This window comes from Phascolarctos cinereus, unplaced genomic scaffold (genome assembly GCF_003287225.1).
Source record: "Phascolarctos cinereus isolate Bilbo 61053 unplaced genomic scaffold, phaCin_HiC Scaffold_8;HRSCAF=390, whole genome shotgun sequence".
NCBI classification, from domain to species: domain Eukaryota; kingdom Metazoa; phylum Chordata; class Mammalia; order Diprotodontia; family Phascolarctidae; genus Phascolarctos; species Phascolarctos cinereus.
The window spans coordinates 25,639,790-25,663,656 of NW_027556291.1; the positions used below are offsets into that span (position 1 = coordinate 25,639,790).

The 23,867-nt window shown below is 41.2% G+C and overlaps 1 protein-coding gene across 2 annotated transcripts in view; it reads right to left on the reverse strand.

Moving 5' to 3' along the window:
- ATP7A (ATPase copper transporting alpha) overlaps positions 1 to 23,867 on the reverse strand; it is a 116,609-nt gene that overhangs the window by 57,114 nt on the left and 35,628 nt on the right. For both annotated transcript variants that reach the window (XM_078147964.1, XM_020964548.2), the window contains exon 2: positions 11,178 to 11,316. In XM_078147964.1, the coding sequence (XP_078004090.1) occupies positions 11,178 to 11,297 (120 nt within the window). In that variant the 5' untranslated portion in view covers positions 11,298 to 11,316. The remainder of the gene's footprint in view (positions 1 to 11,177; positions 11,317 to 23,867) is intronic.

A 23,867-nucleotide genomic window follows, 5' to 3' on the forward strand; every position in this document is an offset into this window, starting at 1 on the left:
CAGTGCAAAGGCACAGAGAATGGATCTGCAGTTCTGTGTTTGCGGGACAATGAGCAGGCCGGTATAGCTGGTGTGTGGAGGTGTGTGCAGAGGCTCAAAATGGGAGAACAATGAAAAGGGAAGAAGGGCCCAGGTTATGAAGAGATTTCAGTGCCCAACAGGGGACTTCCTATTGGGCCCCAGAGCTAACAGGGAGTGAAAGGAGCCCATGGCAAGGGCAGGGACTTGTAATGGTCAGACCTTAGCAGATGAGTGGAAGATGAAGTGGGGAGGGACTTGAGCAAGGCAGGGAGACCAGTTCAAAAGCTATTGCAAGATTCCAGGTGAGAGAGGATGATGGCCTGAAATAGGACATGGCTGTACAAAAGGAGAGAAGGGATATATATGAGGGATGTTTTGAAGGTAGAAATGACAAGATTTGTTAACAGATTGGTTCGGGAGCGTGAGATCACTAAATGTGATAGCATAGAGGGGGAAGAAAATGCAGCCCAGGCCATGGGTGGCAGCCACGCTTAGTGAGTGTGACGTGGAAAAGAATCGGGAGAGAGAGCAGTGCCACAAAACCCAGACATGAGAGAGTCTCCAAGAGAATGTGACCAGCAGCATCAAGTGCTGCCGAGGGCTCAAGAAGGATGAGGAAGCAGAGAGAGGGCCAGAAGGGCTGACAGCTAAGAGGTCACTGGCAACTTCGGGGAAAGCAGTTAAACTTGAATTACAAACTTGAAAGCCAGATTACAGAGGGTTTAGAAGAGAGTGAAGGGAGAAGAATGAAAGGAACAGAACACACACTGCTTTCTCAAGGAGTTTAGCCAGGAAGGAGAAGAGAGATAGAGGACGAAATAATGGGGATAGATAGTAGAAACAAATGAGGATTTTTTTTAAGGATGAAGGACACATGGAGGTATTTGCAGGCAGAATGGAAAGGGCAAATATACAGGGAGGGATTACATAGCTAGCATTTATACAGTGTTTTAAGGTTTGCAAAGCACTTTGCAAATATTATCTCATTTTATCTTCACAACAACCTAGGAGGTAGATGCTATTATATACTCCCATTTAACAGATGAGGAAACTGAGATATATAAACATTAAATGACTTAGCAGGGTTACATAGCTAGTAGTAAGAGTCTGAGGTGAAATCTGAACTTGGGTCTTTCTGGTATATACTCCAGGAATATGAGTATGGGGAAGATAGTGAGAGCAATCTGATGCAGAAAAATGGAAGGGGATAGGATCAAGGCTGCACATAGCAGGCTTGGCCTTGGCAAGTACCTGATATGTCACTTCCTGTCTCTGTGCCCTTGTGGTGGCTGACCACCTCCATGCCTGAAGTGAGCACTTCACTCTCTTCACCTCTGCCTTTTGTTTTCCGTGGCTGCCTTGGAGACTCCTCTAAACTCTCACTTTCTGCAAGAGACCTTTCCTTTTCCAACCAGTTACTAGTTAGTTCCTTCCACTTGAAGTCTATCTTATGTCTATTCAGTATATATCCTTTATGTACCTAGGTATTTACCTGCTGTCTTCCTCCCATTAGAATATGAACTCCTTGAAGGCAGGGCCTGTTTTTGCTGGGTTTTGTATTCCCAATAATTAGTACTATGCCAGGCATGCAGTAAATACTTCATAAATGCTTGCTGAATGACTCTCCATGAGAGACAGGGGTGAATGAGGAAATAATAGGGGAAGATCTCTGAGTGATGTGAGAGGAAAAGGGGGAAGAGGGTCTTAGCAAATGGCCTTGATTTTTGTGGTGATGACATGAGGTGAGTTCCTCAACTGAGAGGGTATGGGGGGAGCTCCTGTGGGGGCTTAAGGGGAGACAAAAAGGTTTGGAACCACTACTGTGGAGAGTGGGATAGGGAAGTGATGAGGCAGGAGTAGAATGATTGCCTTGATGCAGTGAGGACCCAGTTGAGATTAGATATCACAAATTGGTAGCAGACCCAGTCAGCACCATTTAATGATTTCCTCCAGCTCTATTCAGCAGCCTGTGAATCAGAGCAAAGGAGGCAAATAGGGTGAGTAATCCAAGGCCGGAATTTGGCAAGGCATGATCACTGATAGGAAAAGAGGGCAAGGGATTTGAGAGTAGAGTACAGAACTGAGCTGGTTCATCAAGGGGTGGAGAAAGTAGCCTGTGCAAGGGTGATGGCCTGGGAAAGAAGTAGGGATAGAGGGAATGAAAGTCACAAGGAGGACAGAGAACACAATTAGTGATTCTAAGGCACAGAGAGAGAAGAAATGATAAAAGATTCTGATCAGAAAAAGGAATTTTGAAGTTTGCAACCACAGAAGTAGAACACTTGTAGGTGATGGTAAGATTAAGATGATGATGATGATGATGATGATAACTAACATATATATGAAATACAGTATAGTCAGTAGCGGAAAGGGTGGTGAGAAGCAATGTTGTCAGGCAGAAGCCAGAAGAGTGAAAGGAGTGAGAAAGGAAGGGGTTCAAGATAAAAGGAAGTTTGTTAATTACAGAGCAGGCATTTCAGTGGTCACAGTAGAAAGGGCTGGGACAAGGCCATGGTAGGGTTAAGGTAAATGACAGTAAGGGAATAGGTAGTTGGGATGGGGAATATGGTAAGTATATCAGCAGCTGGGAGTTCAGAATCACTGGACTGGAGAGAGTATAAAAGTGTATGACTATGGTAACCATAGCAAAGGAATTCTAGGCAGTTTCAGTAGTTAGAAATATGTCAATAACAGAGGAATATGATTAGAGTGAGATCCTTCTTTCAAATGCAACCTCATGACAGGTGGTGGGTGAGGTTGTGTCCTGTAAGGTTCCAGGAAGCCCTGCTGATAGCAGGCAGGAACAGGAGGCCGTGTGGGAGGTGGAACAGGAGAAGGAGACGGTGATATGTGAGAGTCATTCCATACTTTTCTCCAATTAGATTTGGTCTTCTCAGATCACGGAAATAAAGTCCTAGTTATTTCCACTTTCTATTAAGGGCAAATAATCTCAAAGAAAGACTATCATATTATTTTCAAATTTTATCTTTTCCTCGAGTCTAAGACTACTGTGATAATTAAATTCCAGCTACATCACTTCAAACTTAGCTTCCTGATTTCCACCAACACTTAGCAAAATAAACAACAGTGCTGAATTCTTTTATAGGATTCATAGGATTGCAATTGCAAGACACAATTACTAAAATGTACTTAAATTCTGGAATTGAAAAGGGGAAAAAACATGGTATTTCATCCCATCTGTTCCAATCTTGCCTATTCATTGTCTTTGTAAACTCATGAAAGTCCAAAAGCATTAAGCTGCCTTATTCCACGATGGGGATGATAGCTGACTTCCTATCAGAGCTTATTCAAAATTGTATCAAGAGCTTTTTGGAATGGTAAATAATTTCTCAAAACTTTGGTTGCCACATACTAAGTGGTGGCATAGGGGATTTGGAGTCAGGAAGACTCGAGTTAAAAATCTACCCTGGGACACTTAACTAGCTGTGTGAGGGTGGGCAAAATCAACCATGTCAGCCTCAAGTTTCCTCATCAATGAAATGGGGAGAATGATAGCACCTACCTTACAGGGTTGATGTGAGGACCAAATGAAATAATGGATATAAAGTACTTTTTAAACCTTAAAGCATCAAATAAAAGCTAGCTATTATTATTAATAAACCATATGTTACATTCTCAAAAATTATAATCTCTAAAGTCCTTTCTAGCAATAAATACCATGATCCTGTCAGCTGACTGTAATTAGACTTAAAGTAGCTAAAAAGTGATCAAAATATTAATGTTCTAAAGGTAGTCACATGCTATGCTGCCTAGAGGACACGAACCACGATCTGAAAAGTACCCAACATTCTGTACTCACAATATATGTAGTGTAATGTGTTGGTCTAGACTTACAATTTCACTTAAACAGGCGACTCCCAGTGAATGCTAATGCAAATTAGCATATCATTTGCACATTTCCCATATGTCAAAATAGACCAAGACTGGATCTAGACAGATCCCGTCAGAGCAAGGGCAGAAGGAAGGAAAAGTAGGAAAATCAAGGCAGGAAGTAATAAGAAGTGTTCTTTTTCCTTTTCATTGCTGATATCAAGTTGCCAAACTCAGAAAGTATAGTACTATGTATCTCTCACTGTTCTATGATATAGATACACACGTGTGTATACATACATAGATGTTATGTGTATATATATGTTATGTGCATATATGCACATATATGTCTCTATACAGGTGTGTGTGTGTGTGTGTGTACACATACACACACACACACACACATATAGTTTACTATTGATCACATAAAGTGTTTTCAGGTTATAGAGTTAATTCTATTCCTTGGCAAAGTAACTAAAATCAAATGGCATTGGTCTGACCTCAAATGGCTCTTTGTTAAGCAGCGGTGAATCCTGGGAAGATCTTGAAGAAACAGTACCGACATCTATGAGTGAGTTTAGTAGGCTTTTTTGGAAAATCATATAGGAATGTATATGTAAATATCAAAGAAGAATTTAGCCCTGTAATTACAAAGTATAAATGCTGTCAGAAAAAAGATTTCTACCTGTAGTAGCTCACTAGGTAGGGGATCCACATTTTCTACAGAATATTCAGTTTTTAGTAAATAGGACATAAGTTTATTTGGAGAAAAATCCAAATGTATGGGTTTCTAGATGGTAAAAAAGTCTTATTGTAATTATCAAAGGTTCTACTGCCAGGAGTAAAGCTATATAGCTACATAATTAGTGGGATATAGCTTTCATTTTGGCACACAGTACCAATCACTTTAGATCAAAGAAAGATTTAAATGGTTTCATTTAAAGATTTTTAAAAATCAAGCTCAGGTGTCACACTTACTACTCATTAAAAATTAAACCACTCATATTAAAAGAAAAAAATTAAGTACCATAGAATGCAAATCTGTTTCTTGCTAGCCTTTTTTGTCCAAGCCAACAAGTTGAAAAATACCGCTTGTTTTCTTAATGGATGGTTCTGATTAGTCAAAGAATTACAAAGGTTATGAAGTAAAAAATGATTATTCTGGAGATCAATTCAAACCAGAAAATGTGCCTAAAAAATAAATAAATGAAATAGGCACCTGTCGATTCTGACTTTCTCCCAAAAACAAATCAGAGACAACTGCATGTGGGGGACTGAAAGTGGATGCTTACCAGACCAGGACCACAGCAGGTGGTGAATATAAAGAAACACTAGGTTTGGAAGAATTTGAGAAAGGTAAATTAAGAGAGAAATACCAAATACGGGTCCATGAAATTGAACTAGATGCCAAAGGAGCAGAAAACATTTGGAAACTATCACTGTACTTCTCTTTTTCCATAAAAACTTCCGTAGCTGTAGGCAGGAGCACAAACTTGTGACTAGTTGGAATCTGCTCTTTTCCTCACATAAATTAAGTGAAATCGATTGAAAACTTATTTCTAACCCCAGTGGACATGAGACTGAAATGTGGAATTTTACCAACAGAATTTTATTTGGAGACTCCAAAAGACTCATGATGGAAAACGCTATCCATATCCAGAGAAAGAACTATGGAGTCTGAATGTAGATAGAAGCATACTATTTTCTCTCTCTTTTTTTTCTTTCCAGTGGTTTTTTTCCCTTTTGCTCTGATTCTTCTTCCACAACATGACTAGTGTGGAAATATGTTTTATATGATTGTACATGTATAGTGTATATCAGATTGCATACCCTCTCGGAGAGGGGGAGAAAATTTAAAACTCAAAATCTTATGGAAGTGAATGTTAAAAACTTAAAATAAATTAATTTTTTTAAAAAAGAATTTTATTTGGGGAAAGGGCAGGGAAAGGAAAGTACATCAACTGAACTGCCTACATTTCAATAGCACTTTGACATACATAGCTCTTTAGGCCCTTTTATCTCAAGATTTTAGTGCTTTCTCAAACTGAAACACAACGGCTGAGGTAACCGGATCTTTTACCAATGAGTAAAATCAAAGGCTATTGGCTCAAGTTCTTGTGAAAAGTCACAAGCCAAACTAAGGGCAAATTCTTCAAGTCTGGACAATTCTGTATTCAACTGTAAAGCCATCTTCATTGGGATTGTTACTGTGAGAAAACAAATAGCAAGCTAAGTAAAACCCCCAAGCAAGAACTTCTTAGAACTGAAGGTTATGTGACCTGGATGACACACCAAGGTCGCTAATACCTTTTTTTCCCCCGATAATTCCAATTTAATTGACCATGTACACATCTTAAATAAATGAACTTTTGATGTTAGAGGGGAATCTTTCAGATTCCTGTTCATAAGGGCCTTATTAGTCTGATCTTCTGCTGGATGTAATACTCTACAGAACATATGAGTATCTCTCCTGTGTAGTTGGGAGGGAAAAAATGATGTTGAATATAGATTTCAAACACAATACATATTAGAATATGATAGGTAGACAAGACTACAAAGTGCTGCTGGGAAATTGCCTTTCCTGGAGGCAATTCTGGAACCAATTCTGGAATTGCTATAAACTGATAAAATTCCTTACCAGCACGCCGACAAAACAGGTTTCACTTTCTTTCCTCTTCCCGTGATAAATGATCTAAAACAGCCAAGTTACAAACAACACCTGCGAGTGGCCTAAAGAAAAGCCACAGGTTCTTCTAATGGCTTTCAAAGGTTCACTTAGGCACTAATAATAAGAACAACATTACTCAGATGAGGCTACCAAACATGTGTCCTTTCCTGGAGCTATTAGGGATATGTTTAGGGAATGACTCATTAATCCCTGGCTGTGAAAAGACACCTTCAAAGTCACCAACTCACAGTAAACATATATAATAGCATACCTCCATGGGAGTCACATTACACCAGGTCCCCAAACTTTTTGTGAGAAAGAACTATTTTTAATTTTCCTGATGCCTTGAGATTTTTGAGTGGGGAGGCAGGAACATAGAGAGGCACTGAGGCACCCAGAGGGACTCTCTAAATAGACCAAGGGAGGGGTGCTATTTGATATACTCCCTCCCTGATAGGAGTCTTGGCTGGATAGGTGACAAGAGCCCTGGAAGAATAGGATTATTTCAATGACTCTACAGCAACATGCAAGCAAGCTTCCAGCTTGACTGGCAGATCTTGCTCTCCTGGCTGGGGACTGGGGAATTGAAGAATACATCACAGGAAGAAAGAATCAGGCCCCCTCTCCCAAGGGTCAGTCAAGCCATGTTCTAATTCCACTGACTGACAAATCAAAACTACGCATACACAATTCTGCTCCACATTATCATTCTAAGAAAGCCCAAACCAACCACAAGAAAGGTTAACATGGGGAGGTGGTAGCATATGGGGCTGGCTATTCATGAAGAGTCTGTTATCATTAAATATTAATTGCACACCCACTGAGTGTACTGTAGTATGCAAGCTTTGGGGAGGGAAATACGGTACAAAGGTGATTCAAGCCATTTGGAGGCAGTATGGGAGAGTGGAAAGTGAGTCAGAGGATCCAGGTTTGAAACCTGCCTTTGCTACTTCCTACTCATGTGACCCGGGACAAGTCATTTCTCCTTTCTAGGTCTCAGTTTCCTCATCTGTGAAGTAAAGGGGTTGGAGCAGATTATTTGGATCCAGAGATAGCATGATACCGTGGAAAAGAACACTAGATTTGCAATCAGAGGTGCTGAGTTCAAATTCTGCCTGTCATTTGTTACCTGTGTGCCAGTGGGCAGGCCACTTACTTTGGGCCACAGGTTCTTCTTTGGTTGTATTAATGTCCTCTAATGTCCCTTCCAGCTCAAAATCGATGACTCCAGAATCCTATGAGCTCTGGGGTCCCTCTGAGCTCTAAACCCAAGAATATGACTTTCTATGAAGACATATCTTGCCACAACAGGCAAATCAAACTAGACAAATGGGCACAAATACACATGGTATAAATGGGGATTTAAAAATAAGATGCAGACAAGGGTTTCTCAAACGTGGAATGTGCAGAGTATTTCAAAGATGTTGTGGCAACCAGAGACACAGAGCTACAAATAGCTGTTTGGTAACAAGAGACACATTTAAAACAAAATGTAGGGGGCTTGAGGGGAGCAGGAGGGGCACTACTGGGGGAAAAGCCAGGGCGGACAAACTCGAAAATCACTGACTTACAAACACCCAAACAAATTCAAATGTCTTCAATCAACGCTGAAGATGGATAACATGGGACTGGTACAACAGAAAGAGCCCTGAACTTGGAACCCCAGGGACTGAATTTGAATCACAGTTCTTCCATTTACTGCTTGTGTGACCTTGGGCAAATCACTTCATGTCAATGGGCCTCAGTGTGCTCATCTATACAAAGAGGGGGCTGCTCTAGCTCTGTGATCTGAGGAAGGACTGGGTGGTTTTGAAAGGCTGGGGAGATGGGGAGGGGGGCGCAGGTGGCAGCTGGGTGGTGGCAATGGATACAGCACTGACCCTGGAGTCAGGAAGGACCTGAGTTCAAATGTGGCCTTAGACCCATGATACTCACTAGCTGTGTAACCCCGACTGCCTCCACTGCTTTGGAGGTCTTTGGCTTCTGTTACCTTCTGACCTCAGGTAGCTTGCCAGGTGCTTCAGTGGAACTCAATTCAAAGCAATCTATTTTAAATGTCTGCTATGAGCATGGTACTATGCTAGGAACTGGGGATACTAAGCCAGTAAAAACAAAGCAGGTCCCACCCTCAAGGAGCTTACTTTCTCCTGGTGGAAAAAAATAATGTCCAGAGAAGTAGGATTAGGGAGTTAGAGGCAGAAAAGACCTCGGAGGCCGTCTGCTCCAAGCCCTTCATTTTACAGATGAGGAAATGAAAACCCAGAGGGTCACTCAGGCATTATAGTAAGCATGAGATCCGAGATTGGAACTCAGCTCTTTGGACTCCAAATACAGGACTCTTTGGACTATGTAGTATCATGATGCTTCCCCATAATAAAGTAAATACAAAATAACTTGATGAGGAAGTGGGGAATCAAGAAAGGGAATAATTTAGATGAAGATGAAAATGATAGCTGAAGTAAGTAGGTGAGAAAGAAAAGAAGGAAAAGATGAAGAAAGAAGGAAGGAGAAGGAGGAAGAAGGAGGAAAAGGAGGAAGGAGAAGAAGAAGAAAAATGATGATGATGATGATGATGATGATGATGATGATGATGATGATGATAGAGGGAAGCACAAAGCTGAGAAGGCAGCTGGGTAACAACAGCCAGAGATAGAACATTGAAGGAACAGAGATAATCTAATCTATTCCCTTAATTTTACAGAGGAAGAAATAGACCTAAGAGATGAAGGGTCTTGCCCACAGTCAGAACAGAGTTATTCTGTTTTTAAAAATCGCTAAGACAAAGAAAGGATGGTTAAGTATACCACAGGAAATAAAAATCCAACTCACAGGAAGGAGAGGTAGGTAGAAGTCACTTATCTCAATTTCCTCCATTTCCCTTTTGAAGAGTTTTGTTGTTGTTTTTATTGTTATTGAAAATGTATAGCAAAATTTGACTGCAACTTATATTAAGGGATAATAATAATAATAATAATAATAATGATAATAGATAGATAGCATTTATATAGCACTTTAAGGTTAGCAAAGCACTTTGCATAGGTTATCATCAACCCTGGAAGGTATCTCTATTTGATAGATTAGGAAACTGAGGCTGAGACAAGCTAAGTGACTTGCCCAAGGTCACACAGATCCTAAACGTCTGAAGCAGGATTTGAATTCATGTCTTCCTGACTCCAAGTTCAGTACTCTTAGCCACTGTACCACCTAACTCCCTATATAATAATAATAATAATAGTTCTCACTTAAATACTTCAGGTTTACAAAGCACTTGAATAAAGATTAAAACAAATACAGGCAGATAATCAATTTCCTTGTCTTAAATAAGAGGAACAGACCAAATGACCTCTAAGGTCCCCTTTCATCTCTTAGGTGGCTATGATCTCATCGGGCAGTTTTGCAAAATCCAAGGCCCCAACAAATTAAGAAAGGAATGTAGCCACAGGGAAACATGCAGTCTAGGAAGCCCACTGGACCCAATAAGGAAGTTCTTTCACTTCCACAATTAGTAATGCTGTGTAGCCTCTCTGCAAGAGGTAGAATTGTCAACCCTGTCTTACAGATGAAGAAACAAAAACCAGGGTGAAGAGGTTTGCCTAATACATAGCAAGTTGGCTACACGTCAGAAATCAGACCTTGCCAGGGTCTGTCCACCAAAGCACAGCAATAGGACTTTCTCCTCAATGATGACAGGCTGCACCCTAGAAGGGTAAGATGTGGAGGAAACATTGCCTGTCCTGGCAGTCAGTGGCCATATAAAAATGAAGACACAATGAGCTCCCAACTGGCTCCCAACTCCCAACAGAGTGTTCTCTGTGACTATAAACAGGCCCCAGTATGCCATGTGCACATGAGGAAACCTAAATGACCAAGTTAAAAGAAAGCTACAACAGCAGCCCAAACTGGACTCCTTCTTGATCATAAGGTCCATCTAACATGCTACTGATCATTAATGGGCACCATCTTAATGGTCTTTCTCCCACTGATGATCAGTCTACACTAAACATATACAAAGAGTACCAGTAATTTTTCACGATTTTTCATTGTTCCATTCTTTCAGCCTGGGGGAAATATTGGCTGGGATATGTAAGGGAACAAAACCCCAAAGCACACACACACGACCCTTACCTATTTTCTCTGATAGAGTCTACTGATCCTGGATTCTACTAAAAAACAATATTCCATGCTTTATTACTTTCAATTTTGGTTTTTTTCAGTTATACTAACAATTTTAAGAGAAAAGATGAATTGTGTTGTGGTTTACTGTTCAGATGGAAGAAATGAGAGGCCAGATGAAGCCAGGCAGGCTGACTACTGAGTAAGGAAGAGCCTCTGCCCATAGGTGGAAGCATCTGTGAGCCACGTGACCCACACAGAACAATTACTGGAAAGGAGGGAGAGGTCACCATCTTTCCCAATCAACAATCCTAATGATGCCATGTCTTCCATTTTCAGATACTTTAAAATTGAAAAGTAATCTCTTAATCACCTTGATTTCTGTTACTGAAGGAGAAATAAAGGTCCAGAGAACACCTACATAACAGCATCTTTAGAACTGTGACATTCTTTGCTCCCAAGTCCTGAACTCTCAAGTCTGTTTCCGTACCAGGTTTCCAGTCATCATAATTTGTCCTTGCCTAAATCTGGGGCAGTTACTTACTTGAATACGGTGTACACCATTCTGTTTTCCAATCTGCTGCTCAATGGTCTGGACACAGGAATTGCATGTCATACCTTCCACTGCGATGGTGACAGAATTCACACCCATAACTGGATCCATTCTGCTTTCCTTCACATTCCTGTTTTTTAAAAAAAAAGTAAAAGATTTTAACTTAGCAGTGGAAATGAATATTTTTCTTTCCCCACGGAAGTGTGTAAAGTAAATACAAATCACTTTTTCAAAGCCTGCCTACAACTTTCCTTCATCTTGGATGAGGAAGTAAAAAGCTTTTTCCAAGGCAAGACTTCACCATATTTGAATGAATACAGCACTAAGACAAAACTTAGGGCATTTTCAAGAGGACAGAAAAAAATCCTTAAAATTATTCCTGATTATTCTCTCCCTCTTACCTGAATTTCTCACAGAAACTCATTTAGTTAATACTACTACACCAAGTTGTTTTTGTCTTTGGAGTAATTTTCTTTCAACTACCAAATCACTAAAATACATTAATTCAATTCACTTCAACAAACATTTATTAAGTATTTATGTGGGCTAGGCACTGATACAAAGACAAAATTTTAAACAAGCCATGTCCCCATGGAGCTTACAATTTAAAAAGACAAGGGCAGAGGAGATAACTATGTCGGTAGGAGTAGAAGGGAAAGAAATGACAAAGAAGTATATTTCTACAGAGCTTTGTTTACATACCATTGTTCAACTGGTATGATCAGTCATATTGGAAGCAAGCCTAAGAAATGAGTCAGGAGAAATAATGGGCTTTTCCCAATGCATGTCTCTAGGCAACTTTGAGAGGAACCTTACATTATTCATGTTTGGGTCCCATGATTTTGCGTAACTTTAAAGGTGCTAATTAAAGCAAATTTTTCTAGTTTATAAGAGAAGTTACATTAGGAAGAACAGGTTAGGTAGATATAGGGAAATTATGCAAGTACTTGGCAAAGACTTCAAGTTACATAGAGAATAATAAGCTTGCAGAAGAGGGAGGGGAGGAATTTTGAGCTAAAAAAAGGAAAAAAGGCAAATGGTGACAGTGGGGGAAAAAAAGCAGGAAATAAAAGAAATCTTACTAAGATATTATCACACCCAGCATGAGACTGCAATAAAAGAAAAAGCCGAATCCAATGACTCAAGTTCAGTATTCACTGTTAGAATCTACTTGATTTGAATTAGAATCTATATTCATGTGACCATAAGTAAGCACTTAAGAAATGGAGACTGTCCCATTAAGAACTACCATAGTACACTTCAATTCCGATGAAATCACCAAGGATGTGTTCTGATCATTTCTGAAGCAGATGCTAATTCAACTGATCTTCTACCACCACATACAACATGGTATCTAAATATTTTAGAGCCCTATTTTCTCAGATGACACAATTACAAAGATCACTCCCCTTGGTCAATCCAATCACCAAGGCAGGCAAGCTTTTACAGCAATTCACAGCTAAACTATGGCTACTGTCATGCCTGAAGGCATGCTTACCAGAGGCTTTAGGCTCAGCAACTCTGTATTTATGGGGCACCTTGGTTGAAGGCCCTCCACAGTACTTCTGAATCTACTCAGTGGTTTTGGAAGCATGACTAGCTTCTTGGGACATTTTAACTAATATCCATGCTAAAATAGATGTGCTATCAGAAAGGCCAGTCCTCTGCTCTCAGTCATGGGTAATGAGGATGGGATCTGGACCCCAAAAAGGAAAAACCCTGGACTTTCCCACATGGCCAAATCTCTGGTGGTCCCGAGGCTATAATCCCATCAACTGGCCTTTCATTGTGGCTATGACCAATTGCCCAATTCTCTGTTACCCCAAACCTAGCCTACCCCTCCATTGTCTTCCCTCTCTATGGTCATTTCCCACCCTTAATCCTATCTAGGCTCCATTCTCCCTTGGCCACATGGTCCAGGTCCCTGGCATTCTATTACCTCACAGTCCCCCATAGACTACTTGGCTACTCCTAGATCCCTCCCACAGTCTTTCTGTATATAATGTCCATCTTGTCTCCAGATGCTCAGATTCTTACAATCTAGCCAATAGCTCACTAACATTCAGACTCCTTAAGAGTCTGCCCAATATGACTGATGTTCTAATAAACCTTGTCTTTGGCTGAAAGAAGGCTTGGGTCGAATTCTTGAGGTCAGGACCCGCATGTTCTGATTTTGTGGTCTCAGCATCCCTAAACCTCAGCAGTGGGCGCGTTTACATATCACGGGAAGCTAGCACAGCCTGCTCAAAAATTAGGATGAAGGCGATAGCTCTGATTCACTTCACTACATCAAGTACTTATCAAACGCCTCGAAACGCTAGAAAAGGCCCGTACTAACAATGGGAAGACAAAGACAAACAGAACCTGAACGACCCCTTGCCCTGGAGAAGTTTACATTCTACGGGGTTGAGGGAGATACAACATGTACTTTGGTTGTTATGCTGTTTTTCAGTCACGTCTGACTCTTCATGACCTCATTTGGGGTTTTCTCAGCAAAGATACTGGAGTCGTTTGCCATTGCCTTCTCTACACCATTTGACATATTCGGAAACTGAGGGTTAAGTGACTTGCCCAGGGCCACACAGCTAGTAAGTATCTAGGCCCAGTGCTCCATCCACTTTGCCACCTAGCTGCTCATAAAACATACACAAATAAATAAATCTATACAGTTTGAAAGTAATTCTAAGAGGGAGATAATTTCAAGTGTTAACTAGTAGAGAGAGAGAGGATAATCTATGATTCCTGGCAATTAACTCTAAAATGTTATCTATTATACTCAGAAACTCATTTGTTTGTATTGTTTTGATCTTTGTAATCTATTTTAAAGATCACATTCTCTCTCCTCTTTGCTTAATAAGTTTCGTAATGGCCTTTGGCAAAAAGCAGTTCTGATCTGTACTTGCCCTACTGCATTTGCTACAGGGCAATCCATGATCTATAAACATGCAACCCACAAAGGCCCCATACAGATGCACAGCTGACACCCCACCACACCCTTTTCAATTAGAGCAGATGCTGCCACCATGGAAGCAGTTGTGAAAAATCCTGCACTTATGAAGGAATCAACAGCTTCCAAAGGGAAAGGCAGAGGCTGTGACAAAGCAGAAACAGAACTCAAATAACCTTTTTTTGATCACTATCTCCCCTTCCATCTCTCCCTGTGCCTAATCCTTCCTAACCCTAGCTATTCTTTGTCCTCACCCAATATCCAATGACTTTATCCCTCTCTGTTTTCTCAATCCATCACCTCTACTCGGCCTCATTTTTCTCTCTTCACAGTCTTGATTCCATAGTTGACTCGTTAAACCATATTCACTACATTTGCCCCTTGAATCCACTACCCCCTGTCCAACAGCTGCTCGTGTCCTACCAATCTTCCATCTCAGATCAGCATCTCTCTATTTTGCTAAAGGAAGTCACACAACTGGGCTGACTGGGTTGACTACAAATTCCTATTATGTAATGTCAACTGGGCCCTCACTGAGGAAAAGCAATTCTTCTCTGATTGAATCTAGAGTACACTCCCCAAGGGCATTCCAAACCTCCTCCTGTCTCCTGGAGCTCCTATTCCCTCTTCCTCCTCCTCCTCCCCCACCAGAAAAATCTTATCCCCTACTTCAGAAAACACAGGTCATTCACCATGAGCTCCTTTATCTCTGTGACTCCACATCTCAAAATCCAACTTTTCCCATCCTCTTCTTTCCTCCACTGATAAAAGAAGTGTGCCACCTTGACTAGGGCCTTATCTATCCCCTCCTTCTCTCTTACTGGCTCCTTCTGTGCTGCCTACAACCATGTCCAGATATTCCCCATTTTCCCAAAGTCTACTTCACTCTGATATCCTCTCAAGCCAACCTCCTCAATCTCTCCTCCTTTTCAGTGCCAAGCTTATAGTGAAGAGCTGTCTAATTTTACTGCTTCTACTTCCTTACCACCTACTCACTCCTTAACCCCTTATAATCAGGCCTCTGATCCCACCACTCAACAAATGAGGGCCTTGGGCAAAATGATCACCAGGGTATATTTCAATGCTAAAATTCTGTGATTTTGCAAATGTTTGGTTTTTCAGCATTTATAAATCTCAATTCCAGTGTAGTCTATAGCACTATATATGTATACATATGTATATAGTCATGACATATCATGATAAATCACCTGACAGTACTAAATTTCAGAGTACAAAAGGAGTCAGGATAAATTAGAATGTGATATGGAGAGATGCTGCTTGAAGTACCTTAAAGCCTGAAGTAAGTGAAATACAGCACGTCTTTCACTTACGCACATAATGTGAGGCAGCATGGGAGAGGGGAAAGAGCGCCAACTCTGGAGTCACATCTGGCTCAAGTCCTGGCTCTTGGCCTTACTGCTTGTGCAGTGCTGGGCAAGTGATAGCTGCTCGGGACTAAAGGAGCTTCTTGACAAGCTACAGCACGACATTGAATCTAATAAGAAATTCAATAAGAAAAAAATAGAGTCTCATCCTTGGGTACCAAAAATCGGCTGGACGAGTATAAATGGGAGAGGTGTAGCTAGACAGCAGGTGCTCCGCAAAAGGCCTCAGGACTTCAGGAGGCAATGGGCAGCCATAGGTTGTGGCAGCCCAAAAAGGGGAAGGGATGGGGGAGGGGAGGGGGTATGAAGAGGGGCCCGGCTTCCAGGAGTAGAGAAGGGATCAGTCCTTTGTACTCGTTGCACCTCAGACCTCATCTGAAGTGTTGTGTTCAGTTCTGGGTGCCACGTTTTAAGTATCTTGATAAATTAGAGAGTGTTAAGAGGAGAGCAATTAGCTTGATGAAGAGTCTTGAGCCCATGACATGTGAGGATTGGTTAAAGGAACTAGGTCTGTTCAACCTGGAAAAAAGATGCAGGAGGAAAATGAGAGCTGTCTTAGAGCATGTGGAGTAGGGAACAGGTTTAGACTTGTTCTGTCCTGCCCCAGGTGACAGAACAGGTGGAAGCTGACAAGTAAATTTAGATTGGAGATAAGGAAAAATAGTCTTAAGAAGGTGACCTGCTTTGAGAGGTGGTCGGTTCCCCTTCCTTGGAGATCTTCAAGCAGAGATTAAACAACCACTTAACAGGTATGTTAGAGTGGGGTTCCTCTGAGGCAGCTAGGCAGGATAAAGCACTGGGTGTGGAGTCGGGAAGCCCTGGGTTCAAATGCAGCCTCAAACACTTACTAGAGGTGTGATTTTGGCTTCCCGTTTGCCTCAGTTTCCTCACCTGTAAAATGAAAGTAATGATAACACCTATCCCCCAGGGCTGTTGTGAGTATCACAACAATTACTGTGTGCCTAGCACACAGCAAGCACTATATAAAATGCTAGCCATTAGGTATGGGTTGTATTGGATGGCTGAGGACCTTCCCAAATCTCCAGTTCCATGATTCTAAGAGCACTTCTAGCTTTAAATCTATGGTCCTAAATTGCTCTACAGAGTTACCACACATTGGTTGCCAAACCCAATAGCCTTCTGTCAGGCCTTGTCTTCCTCAGCCTTTGTGCAGCTTCTGACTCCACTGGCAACTCCCTTCCTGCTGGATTTTCCTTCCTCCTTTGGCCTTCCTAGCACCAAACACTGGGAACCTGAAGAGCAGTGTGCTGGGAAAGACATCAAAGAAATGGACTGTATCAAAGTTTTGTCTAGGGCCAGGACTATGCAGAAAAAAAGAGGGAAGAAACTCTCATCTTCCCCCTGCTCTGTACTATATTTCAGTTATTTTATAGGCTAAATTGACCTTGTGGACTGGCCTAGCAACTTAAACACCACTTATTAAAGTAATTTCTGTTGGAAAATGAACCTCAGTTCCAAATTTAAGAAAGAACTTTGGGGATATAATCTACTCATAGGTTTGTGGTTAGGAATTCAAGTCCTTTGTTAGGATGTTTTCTGTTTAGTATACTCCAAACCAAAGTAGTGGAGCAGAACCCTTGTTCAAAAGGGGAAAAATATCCAGTAGAAAAGAGAAACATGAACAAAAATGGAATCATTCACACTGTGAAAAGCTAAGAGGACCTTACAAGTCCAAATCATGATTATCTCAACCTGTTCTCCTATTACATATAGCCTGATTCATGTTTTCCCAAACACCACTGGCCGACAATCTGACTATCCTCCCAGCCTGCCCAAATCGGCATCTGGCACCTGGCATGCTTTTGCCTCTCAGCTATTTGCTCTACTGATCCACCCTCCCCAATGCAACAATGATGTGCTTTCTCTGGGTGCTGCTCAAACTTTGCCTTCTCAGGAAGCCTGTTCAGTTTAATCCCGGGTGGCTGTAGTTGCTCTTGCAACTCTATGTACTCCACCATTCTCAGCAACACTTGTATATAACATAATATGATATAATATGATATGATAATATAATACAATACCACATAATATAATACGATATAATGATATAAATGTGTCTGTCCTATTTACTTCTTAAAATGTAAAGTGTCTCGGGCAGGTAGGTGGTGCAGTGGATAGAGCACCGGCCCTGAAGTCAGGAGGACCTGAGTTCAAATCCGGCCACAGACTAAATGCATGACACTAGCTGTGAGACCCTGGGCAAGTCACTTAGCCCCAACTGCCTAAAAAAAAAATTAAAGAGTCTCAATGGTAAGAGCAACACTAATAATAATGATAATAACTGGCATTTAGATACAAATACATGTTAAGGTTTACAAAGTGCTTTACATATGTGATCTCATTTCAGCAAACAGTCAAGAATGTTCTTTGTAGCACCTTGTAGCATCTAGAATGGATGTTCTATACAGAGTAAGTACCTAAATGGTTCTGATGATAATAAAGAGCATGATATTCCAGGAAACAGTTAAATGCATCAGGAGCAATCCTATCAGGAATAGCTTTACAATAGGAAAAACAGTAGGGCTGTTATGATGCAAAGAACAGAGAACCTCAAAACAAAACAAAGCAAAACAAGAACAAACCTATCAATACTGGAAACCAATGGTCAGGCCCCATCTAGTAGAAATGAACAATCTCAAGGATCTTAGATTTAGAGCTACTTTAGTAGATCCAACTTAAATATTTCCAACATGTCAACTAAATATTACTGCCAAAATAGTTTAGATTTAAGACAAGCTTAAGAAAATAAATAATGTTTTCTTTCAGTTTCTGACCTATCTTGCTTCTCCCCACAATCAAAGCAGCGAGATCTGGATTTCCAAACAACTGTATTAGAATGACTTTTATGGCCCATTGTTCTGCCAAAGTCCCAGCCAGTAGATTTCTGGACTTCACATTGAACACAGGTAGATCTCCGCCCCTGGAATTCCAGCAGAGTTGTAGGCTGGAACCTGTAGAGGTTCCTGCAGGCATACTTTTTGGCAAAGACAGGAGTGGGAATGTGCCAGGGAGCTCATCAATGGCTCCGCCATGAGAAAAGCTCTCCCAGGACCCACGAGAGTTTGAGAGACAGACAGATAGACAGAAAGTCTTAAAGCCCAGGAAGGGAAATAAGACACAAACAAATAACAGAAAGAGAAATTTTTGTTTGACTGCACCTGCAATTTCATCAATGTAGAGAGCTGCAGGTGACAAACTCCCTCTTCCAGTGAAAGACCACCTCTGCAACCTCTAGTTTTAGAGTTGACTAGGCCCACAGTGCTTCTTAAACTGTGGGTCAAGAATGGAAAAAGTTAAAGAAGCCCTGGACTAGAGCACTGACAGGTTAAGTGACTCATCCAGAGTCACACAGCCAGGATGGGTCAGAGGCCAGCTCTCTAAGCATTAGGCCACTTTCTCAAAAGAAAAATAATAATATAAACATCATAATATAAAAAAGTACTACAACCACTCATATTTACAAAGAAATTTGAGGCAAAATAGGAAAGGTACAAGGTGCAATGATGGTTCAGAGGAGAGAGAAAGATCATTTTCTGCTGGGGGAGGGGGGGAAGCAGGATCAGAAAGCTTCCTAAATATGGCATTTGAGCTGGGTCTTGAAGAATGGGTAGAAATTCAGTGGAACTGGGCTGGGGGAAGGCCATTCTAAGTAAAGAGAACAGCATGAACAAAAGCACAAACAAGGATTAAAGATATGTAACAATTTCTCCATAACCACAGTCACTGAGTCTATCAGAGTGTGCAACATTGGATACCTGTTGCCAGGGGGAGAGGGGGAAGGAAAGGAATAAGAATTTATTAAGTACCTACTATGTGTCAGGTACTGTGCTAAGCGCTTTGCAATTATCTCATTTCAAAACAGGAAAATAATAAATGCTGGAGAAGATGTGGAAAAACTGGAACACTAATGCATTATTGGTGGAGTTGTGAACTGATCCAACAATTCTGGAGAGCAATTTGGAACTATGCTCAAAGGGCTACAAAAATGCAAATATCTTTTGACCCAGCAATAGCACTTCTAGGGCTGTATCCCAAAGAGATCATACAAATGGGAAAGGGACCTATGTATACAAAAATATTTATAACAGCTCTTTTTGTGGTGGCAAAGAATTGGAAATTGAGGGGATGCCCATCAATTGTGGAATGGCTGAACAAGTTGTGGTATATGAATGTAACAGAATACTATTGTGCTATAAGAAATGGTGAGCAGGCAGACTTCAGAAAAACCTGGAAAGACTTGAATGAACTGATGCTGAGTGAAGTGAGCAGGACCAGGAGAACATTGGACACAGTAACAGCCACAATGTACGATGACTAACTTTGACAGACTCAAGGATCCAAGACAACTCCAAAGGACTCATGATGGAAAATGCTGTCCATATCCAGGAAAAGAACTATGGAGTCTGAATGCAGATTGAAGCACATTATTTGATCTCTCTCTCTTTTTATTTTTGTTTGTTTCTTCTTTCTCGTGGTTTCACCTATTGGTTCTAATTCTTCTTCACAACATGACTAATATGAAAATAGGTTCAATATGAATGTATATGCAGAGCCTATATCAGATTGCATGCTGTCTTGGGGTGGGGGGAGGGGAGAGATGGGGAGAAAATTTGGAAATCAAAATCTCATGGAAGTGAATGTTGAAAACTAAAAATTAATTAATTAAAAGATTATTATCTCATCTGATCCTCACAACAACCCTGGAAGGTAGGTGCTGCCATTATCCCCATTTTACAGTTGAGGAAACTGAGGCATACAGAGTGACTTGCCCAGGGTCACACAGCTAGTAAGTGCCTGAGGCCAGATTTTAATTAGGGTCTTTCTGACTTCAGGTCCAGGCCTCTATCCACTGAGCTACCAGCTGCCTGCAGTCCTACCCTACCACTATCCAGTGAGAAGAAGATGGTATGTTTTATCCTCTGGCCTCTAGAACCAATACTGGTCACCGTCATCTGTGTTCAATTGTGGGTTCCCCCCATTTATGTTACTGTAGTCATTGTGTATAATATTCTCTTGATTCTGCTTTCTTCACCCTGCATCAGTTCCTACAAGTCTTTTCATGTCCTTCTGAATTCCTCATATCTGTCATTTCTTACAATACAATAATATTCCATCCTATTCATATACCACACTTTAGTTAGTCATCTCCCCAAGTGAAGGACACTTACCTTCTAAGAGGACATCACTGTATCCAATAAAGTTGGAAACACTAACGACATAGGGTTAACGTGAGGCCTGAACTCTGAATACTCAACACCATTTCTTGCTGCCAATCACAGAAGATCAAGGATGATACTTAAGGCAAATTTCCTTTCAATAAAAATGAGTTTCAACCAGTATAAGAAGGGTCTTCTTTTATTTTCCACTCAAAACTAACAATGATTCATTTTTTAAAAGCCTAGAAGAAAAGAATGATGGGGTGATGAGAAAAAACCAGAAGAGAGGCAAACACAATGCAGCGCAAGGAACGCTAGATTTAGAATGAAAAGACCTCCGGGTTGGAGGCCAACTCCAGCAAGTCACAATCTCTATAGGCCTCAGTTTTCTCATTTGCAAAACCAGGAGGCTGACCTAGCTCTCAATCTGTGCTCCTACGACAATTTGTCTGGAAAGAGTGAGGTAAATAAGACCTAAATTCCAGTGAAACATATGAATGGCTACATTCATCCGGCTCACCAGTACCAACTGTACAATAGTGCCCCTGTCTTGTTAAACAAACTTGGTGGTTTGCTGCTATGCAAACACTCAACTGACTAACTTTAGTGTATCTGGCTACTATTCCCCATTTAGTATGATTCATGGGAAAAAAAGCCGGACAAAAACTTGTCAAGTGTACAAGCCTGATTCCCAGGCACTTGTACCTACCCTTCCATTCTCATCCATTGAAAATCAACATCAACACCCTGAATGGAAATGGGGGGGAAAGATTCCCTCTTATCTCACTCTCTGTATATATGCCCTCTCTCCAAGCCTTTAACTAGTATGGGCCTCTCAAGATGCAATTCACCCTGCCTGCTTTCAGAATCCTGTGTGGCCCCATCCCCTTTAGTGAAATCACAATCCTTGGGCACAGAACTAGAAGGCCAGGTGAAACAGCTGCAGCAGCTGAGTGACTTTAGATAACTTTTATTTTGACTCAAACATTCTTAAAGCATTAAAAATAAGTGTTTACTATATATTAGCAAGGTCAAAAAAGAACATTCAAAATGGAAAAAGGCAATGTGGTTTACTGGCTTCCACATCTACTGTAGGGCCCTGAGCAATACATTTTACCTGTCTCCAAATATAGACAGAAAGACTGATGTATCTATAATCCAGCTAGCTAGGTAGCTCTATCTCCCTATCTATTCTAAGCTAAATATTACGTAGCATGCAGAATTTGCCACTTCCCAGGGCCCTGAGAGGGTTAATGGGGCACTGTCAATGAATCAATTGATGAGCATTGATGAGGAGCCTACTATATGTCAGGTGATGTGGTCAGCACTGGAGATATACCAAGCCAAAATTAAAAGTCTCTCTTCTCAAGGAGCTAATATTCCAACAGGAAAACAACAAGGACATATATAAACGTTAACACCAGTTTCAAGAGCCCTGCTGACAGAGCCTAGTGCTACTGTTACAATATCTTTAAGACAAACTACAGAATCCTGAAATAACAGTAACTAATATATATATACACCTGTGTAATGCATGTGTGTGTACACACACACACACACACAGAATACATAGAGGATAAATACAAAGTGGTTTGGAGGAGGGAGGGCACTAGAACCTAAAGGGATTGGGAAAGGCTTCATGTAGTAGGTGGGGTCTGGCTGAGTCTTAAGGAAGCCAGGAATTCCAAGAGCTGCAGGTGAGAAAGGCAAGTATTCCAGGCATGGGGGTGGGTGTGGGGGAGCAGCCAGTGCAAAGGCACAGAGACAGCTAGGAGATGAGAGAGCTGTGTGTTCATTATAGCAAGAAGGCTGGTATAGGAGCAGCTAGGTGGCACAGTGGATAGAGCACCGGCCCTGGAGTCAGGAGGACCTGAGTTCAAATCTGACCTCAGACACACAACACTTACTAGCTGTGTGACCCTAAGCAAGTGACCCCCATTGCCGAGCCAAAAAAAGATTATAAAAGAAGGCTGGTACAGCCGGACCACACAGTGAGTGAAGGGGAGTAATGGGCTAGGGGAGAAGGAACATTTCTGGTACCCCATGGACAAGGAGACTAAAGGGATAGAGGGAGTCTCAGAGCTCTCATTAGGTTTCACCTACCATAAGGCTTAAATAGACTGTTGCAGGTTATCCTGGGAACTTCAGCATTGTGGATAACATAATTTCCACAGGAATATCTTTGAGTTCTAAACTGCTCTCAGCCTATTTAGAAGTTTGACTGCTTCTAAAATGCTGCAGTTTCCTCTATAGAGGCAAATTCATATGGCAATTTTGGTACCGAAATAGAAATAAGCTGTCAAAGTTATCAAATGAAAATGCAACATGTCTTTGAAAGACAAAGAACAATTATCAATGTTAACCACCGTAATTGAAAACAAAAGCTGAACACAAACCCTCAATTTTCATTTCCTGTAAGTGACTATGAGCAAATAAGGCATTTATAAAATAAATGATAAAACTCAAACTATACTGAGAACACTACCAAAGGAGTTTGACCAAATTTTCCACTAGTCTAACCACTAAAAGGACAGAAAAGATAATTACTTAGAATCAGTATTCTTTACATAAATTGTGCTCCTACTGTCTCCAGGAAACCCATGGACTCAGATTGTGATCTTTCCCACTGCTGATTCCATACGCTTCAGGGGGGAAAAAGGCCAACATGATGCTAAGTTAATAAAGTCTTTTTGGCAGCAGGGACAGGACAGGTGGAGAACATGGACACTGGCCCCAACTCTTGGCAACAGCCCTGGGAATGAATGTCTTTCGAGCTCAACCAAGAAGCAGATGGGGTGGGGAGGATAATTAATACCAACAGCTGCTTGTCCCAACCCTTGACCTTTTAGCTAGTTCCTCCATTACTGAGGAATAGAGTCATGTGACCAGAGGAAACGAAGATTAAGGTGGAAATGGAGCTGTCACCTCTCCCTTTTACACAAGAGAATCGAACACTGTGCTCCATCTGTGGAGGTGAAAACTCTATTCCCCTGTCACCTCTTCTCTCTTTCTCCCTATAATCTCCCTCATCCAACTCAATCCTACCCCTTTCTGTCCCCTCTGTTCTCTCCTCCCATTACCCTTAAATTCTTGCTCTATAATTAACAAACTCCCCAACATCCCAGATCTCTTCCTTTAACTTTTCCATCTTCTGTCCACAGAAGGGGCAAGG